At 55.5% G+C, this 5,880-nt stretch overlaps 1 protein-coding gene across 4 annotated transcripts in view; it reads left to right on the forward strand.

Moving 5' to 3' along the window:
* The first annotated feature begins 502 nt into the window (after positions 1 to 502).
* Positions 503 to 5,880, forward strand: part of ATG101 (autophagy related 101) — a 6,588-nt gene continuing 1,210 nt past the window's right edge. Inside the window, exons 1-3 of one of the 4 annotated variants that reach the window (XM_049625512.1) lie at positions 503 to 565; positions 1,112 to 1,234; positions 4,278 to 4,605. In XM_049625512.1, coding sequence (XP_049481469.1) covers positions 4,354 to 4,605 — 252 coding nt within the window. In that variant the 5' untranslated portion in view covers positions 503 to 565; positions 1,112 to 1,234; positions 4,278 to 4,353. Of the gene's footprint in view, positions 566 to 752; positions 851 to 912; positions 1,030 to 1,111; positions 1,235 to 4,277; positions 4,606 to 5,880 lie in introns of those variants that run through there. The other 3 variants (XM_049625508.1, XM_049625509.1, XM_049625511.1) reach the window with 3 other exon arrangements.

A 5,880-nucleotide genomic window follows, 5' to 3' on the forward strand; every position in this document is an offset into this window, starting at 1 on the left:
ATCGTCACAACAGCGCCTCCCTTATACAGGAGAAAATGAGTGATACAGAAAAGATGAGTGATGTCAAGATGCTGACACAGGGGGCGATGGCAGAATTACGAGCCTTACAATTGTTACCAGATCGGTCACGGTAGAACATTAAGTAATGGCCCTGTATGGAGATAACAGACTAAGGTTAAGCCTCTTTCTCCAGCATTGTGGGGCCAGGGATCCTGTCTATTGTGCACACTGGCCAAGCTAAAGTTTTGCCATCCATTCAGCATCATGCAGCGCCCTGGCTTGGAATCATCTCCAGGACACCTCTCCAAATGGCACCCCCTTCATCTTGAGGGATAGACGCCCCGTCCAGGGCTCTGCGCCCAGAGTTGGGGACTGGCTCGCCGCCGATGACTCCTCTCCGCCTTGGGAGGCGGCACAGAGCTCACTGGCCTCTCCTTCCGTCTCATCTCTATGGCGGAAGTGCGTGGTCCCAGCCGAAACACAACAACATTCTCGGTGGTGGGAGTGAATGGACTCGTCCAAGAGAGGGGGATACTTCTCACCCTCAAATCTTAAAACGCGAGAGGTAATCAAGAAAAAAGTAGCATGTTTTTGCGGAGCAGTATGTGGCTCCCTGTGTCCGCCGGCGTGACTGTAAGGCGGACCGAGCGGCTGCGCTGGCTGCGGAGCCCGGCCGGACGGGAGTTCGCGCCCCCGCCGGAGGCCGATGGAGCCGGTGGAACCCGCCCCGCTGGGAGGGGGGGTGCCGAGGCGCGAACTTCCGCCGCCGGCGCCGCCTCCTGCCGCGGTGGCCTGGCGCCCGCGGCTAGGGGACCGAACCGTCGTGGGCTCTCGGACGCGGGCTCCGGAGGTGGGGGACCGTTTTAACCGTCTGCCCCCTTCCCGGGTGCAAGCGCGGGCACTCCCCAGGCCGGCGGGAGGGACGGCGCGCCTCGAACTCCAGAGCGCGGCCGGGGTGGGCTCGGGGCGCCACCCCCGGGACCTCAGGAGGCAGCTCCTCCCCGGACCCTGGACCTTGGAGTAGTGGCGGTGGGAGAAACGGGACCCGGGAGGAGGGTCCTTCTGCGGCCCGCCAGAGTGTCTTGACGCCGAGCCTTGTTTTTGCTTTTAGTCCGTCCCTAGCGCTCAGCCGCAGGCGCGGAGGTCGGAGAGCACCTGCGGAGTGGGCGCCTGCGCGTGGGGAGGAGGAAGGGCATGGGCAGAGCCTGAGTCACCCGCGCTCCAGCCTGTACACGTAAGTGGGCATGGGGGTGCCCGGGGCTCCAGCATGGCCCAGTGCTCTGCAGACCTGGGCCTGGAGGGGGACCAGAGGGAGGCGACTTCTCGCGCCCTGCTCTGGAGGGCTCGCTGCTCACCGGAGGCGGGGGTGAGGGGAAGGGGACAGACAGGCTCATCACAGACCAGAGGTGGCTTGCTGTGGGAAGGAGGCTGGAGTTGGTCAGTACTGGCCTCCTGCAGGAGTGTTTCCTACAACAGTGCTTAGAATGAGGGAAGAGCCTGGGCGTGGGGCAAAAGAAAAAAGTGGCCTGTTTTTTTTTTTTTTAAGTTTTAAAAAATGTTTATTTTTGAGAGAGAGAGAGAGAACGAACGAACACAAGGGGGGGGGGGGGGGGGGCAGAGAGAGAGGGAAACACAGAACGCGAAGCAGGCTCCAGGCTCTGAGCTGTCAGCACAGAGCCGGATGTGGGGCTCAAACCCACCAGCGCTGAGATCATGACCTGAGCCGAAGTCCCACGCTCAACTGACTGAGCCACCCAGGCGCTCCAGTGGCCTGTTTGGAGGTTTGTGGGGGACGCAAGAGGGGGAAGTGGTGGAAGAAGGGGGAGCTGGACCAGAACTGGGAGTATGAATGGAAGCGTGTGAATAGAGGGCAGAAATGAGCGGGGGAACCCCCCTCCTCCTGAGTGTAGAAGCCAATTCAGTAGCCCTCGGAAGGACCTGGAGCTCCTGGGTCAGGGTGAATTGAGCAGTTACTTTGTAAGTACTTTCTGAGTACTGAGTTTCCAGTTTCGAGTATGATCTGGTCCCTGCCCTCCAGGAAAGGTCTAGTGGGAGAGACAAGACTGTATAACATCTCGTGAAGAGATGCCTGCTAGGACAGGTAGACCCGGGCTGATAGCCGAGTGAGAGGCAGAACCAGCTTGATCTCTGAGCTGTCCACAGACTGCCTCGTGTTCACTGCTGAGCACTGCTGTATTATGGGGATTGAGACAAATACACTTAGAAGAGAGCTGCCAGATAAGATGTCATGTCCAGCTGGCGTGTTATGGGGACTGGGGACCCTTAACCTGTGGTTGGGGTAAGGGGTGATGAAAGAGTCGCTTCCAGGTATCAGAAAGGCACATTAGTGGAAAAGGGGTGAGACTTACTCCGTGTGGCTCCTGACATCCAGACTATGACTGGTGGTTAGGGGCGCCTGGCTGGCTCAGTCAGTAGAGCACATGACTCTTAATCTCAGGGTTGTGAGTTTGAGGCCCGGGTTGGGTGTAAAGATTACTTAAAACCAAAACAAAAGCACTGTGGCCAGTGGTTTGAAGCAGTAAGGGGCAGATCCTTTCTGTAGAAGGAACAACTGGGTAGAGCTGTCTGAAGATGGAATGATCTGCTGTGAGGGGTGACCGAGCTCCCTGTCAGGAGAGGTGTGTTAAGCCGAACCCGCAGGAGGGAACTTGACCCTTCCTTCTCCTTCAGGGCTCCTGTTCAGTTACTTCCCAAGGTCTGGTTCTCAAGTCTGTTCTTCCCTTTCCAGTCTGTCCCCCGGTGCTGTATTGTAGCGTGTGTCCTGTCTCAGCGGAAATGATATTATAACGAATTATAGTGGCTAACGCTTACTGTTTACTCCTTGGGAGGTACTGCTTTAAGTGCTTTACAGATGCTAACTCATCCAGTCCCTGAGACAGTCCTTGCGAGGTAGCTTTTATTAATAGCCCCTTTATATAGATATGGGAAACTGAGGCACAGTGGGGTTAAGTAGCTTGCCCGAGATCATGCGGTGAGCAGGTGGCACGGCTGGGGTTCCAACCTGGGCTGTCTGGCATTGTTCTTAACCACTATTCTACTGCGTTTTACGTAGGCAATTTTATTTGATCCTCACAAGAATCCAAATTGACGGATAAAACACCCTCAGAGAGGTTGAGTGATTTGCGTAAGACCACAGAGCATGGTAGAGGAGAGCTGGGGTCCAAACCAGGACTGTTAGACATGAAAACTCCCACACTTTGCACTTCACTCCCCCACATCCTATTGTGCTGCCCTTGTAACCATCCCTACTGTTGTGGCCTCTAACTGGACTTCTTGCCCAGCCTTTCTGCTTTAAATCTGAGAGTTTCTACTTCAGAGTCTGTGGATGGCTCTGGAACTAGGTGAGATTTGGGGTGTGTGTGTGTGTGTGTGTGTGTGTGTGTATGTGAGTCAGGTGTTAAAGCCCAGTCTTCATAGTTTTCACTGCTTTCCCAGAGCAGTTTCTGACCACAAAATAGTTCAGAGCCATCCTTTGGTTTTTATCCAGAGTTAAGTTTCTAAATTTTTTTTTTTTTTTTTTTTTTTTACATTTTATTTATTTTTGAGAGAGAGACAGAGAGAGACAGAGAGCACAAGTGGGGGAGAGGCACAGAGAGAGGGAGACACAGAATCCAGGCTCCAGGCTCCAGCAGGCTCCAGGCTCCAAGCTGTTCAGCACAGAGCCCGACGCGGGGCTCGAACTCACAAACCGTGAGATCATGACCGGAGCCGAAGTTGGACACTTAACTGACTGAACCACCCAGGGGCCCCAGAGTTAACTTTCTGATGCACAGATTTGACCTTGGCACAGTGATGCATCGACTCTTCACTGCCCTCAGCACCATCCAGATGCCTTAACCTGGTCGTTCAAGGTCCCAGGCAGTCAGACTTCAATCTGTCTCTTCTTTTTACTCCCACCTTGTACTCTTGCCACTCAGGTAACATTTACCTGCCTTTCTCTCCTGCATTCCTGTGGCCTGTCAAGGGCAGGGGCTGTTCTTGTCTTTGAACGGCCAGTGCCTGATACCTGTCGCGCAGTGAACATTTGCTGTAAACTGCGCTGAACGCTGTACCGAAGTCAAGCCTTGGCTGGTTGTTTGGACTGTGACTTTGAGGCTCCCTCCCTTTCTGATCCCAAGAGTCTTTTTGATGGTATGTGTCGTTGAAATGCAGAGGAGGGCCACGTAAGTGGAGGCTGGCTGGGCCAGAAAGGACGTGACAGGTGACATGCAGGTCATCGAGAAGGTGTCCGCTTTCTGATCTGGCTGCTCTTGCAGGGTGGCCCCTGGCTGGGGTGAAGCTCCCCCGTCTTTATTCTTGTCCCCCAGCGCGGTGTGGGCTGCCGGCTGCAGGATGAACTGTCGCTCGGAGGTGCTGGAGGTGTCGGTGGAAGGGCGGCAGGTGGAGGAGGCCATGCTGGCCGTGCTGCACACCGTGCTTCTACACCGCAGCACGGGCAAGTTCCACTACAAGAAGGAGGGCACCTACTCCATCGGCACCGTGGGCACCCAGGATGTGGACTGTGACTTCATCGACTTCACCTACGTGCGCGTCTCCTCTGAGGAGCTGGACCGTGCCCTGCGCAAGGTTGTCGGGGAGTTCAAGGTAGGGGTGTGGCCTGGGGGGTGGCAGGTGGACCTCGAACGCCCCTCCACCCTGGCTTGCTGTTGGACCCTTCCCGGGTGTTCACGTCAGCTTCTTCCAGGTTCTAAGGGACGGGCATGTTCGGCGCTCCTTGTGGGGAGGATGGCTTTGGGCGAGGGCAGGGAGTGACGGCAGGGAGGCGTCAGGTCCCATGGGGTGATCGCTACCCGCATGGTCTTGACCTTCTATCTGACTGTCCGGCTCTCCCTGCTGACGCCTTTTCTTGCTTGTACTTTTCCCTTCAGCAGTCTGGGCCTTTCCTCTGTGAAGTTCCCTGGGAGGGAGGGTTGCTGGTCTCGGGTGGGGCGCCCCGGGCCTGTGGTTGTATGTGCCTGTGTAGGCGTGGAGAAAGGTGGGAGGGCACATCAGGCTGCCAACAGTGGGAATGGGGATTTGATTTTTTTTAGGTTTTAAAGTAAGAGGGAATTTTTTTAAGGTGCCGTCTCTGAGGTCAGTGGAGGAGGGTTGTCTGTCTGACTTCCAGTCCACAAATGTTTGGAGGGCCCCTACACTGTGCCAGGCACCATGGCCTATGCTCATGGTGGGAGGCCACAGTGTCTCCCCATCCTCACTCCCCAGCCCCTCTGAGACCAGAAAGGGCAAATTCATGAGTTTCCCCATCCCTCGTCAAGGGAGGCAGTGGTCGTCACTGTCCTCCAGATGCCTCTAAGAGACATGTGGAACGTAATGGTTAAGAGCATGGATTCCGGAGCCAGGCTCTTTCACCCAACGAGCGTGTGACCTTGGGCAGGTGACTCCGCTTCTCTCGCCCTCGGTTCCCCTGTATGTAAAATTGGAACGACAATCGTACCTGCTTCACGGGGCATACGCACTGTGAGGATTAAATGAATCGAATGTGTCAAGTGGGTGAACCAGCCTGGCACCCCAGTAAGCATTGTAGAAGTGTTAGCCCTATGACTACCAAAGTCACGTGACCTCGGTGTGTCCACAAAGGAGAGAATTGTTCCTTGATAGATGGTTCAGGACTTGAGGGAAGCATCCTTACCCTCCGAGTTGGCCCTAAAATTCAGATGGAAGGGTGCTTCAGGGTCCCACCTGCCTTAGGAGTGTGGGGCCACCACAGCCCCTGGAGGTAGGGGATAGGCAGAATTATTGGATGAAATGGTCTCATTCGCTTCTCAGAAGAGAAAAGGGAGAAGCTGGATCTGGTATGTCCTTCCCTTCCCCCGTGTGTGTGTGTGTGTGTGTGTGTGTGTGTGTGTGTGTGTGTGTGTG

This window comes from Panthera uncia, chromosome B4 (genome assembly GCF_023721935.1).
Source record: "Panthera uncia isolate 11264 chromosome B4, Puncia_PCG_1.0, whole genome shotgun sequence".
Lineage (NCBI taxonomy): Eukaryota > Metazoa > Chordata > Mammalia > Carnivora > Felidae > Panthera > Panthera uncia.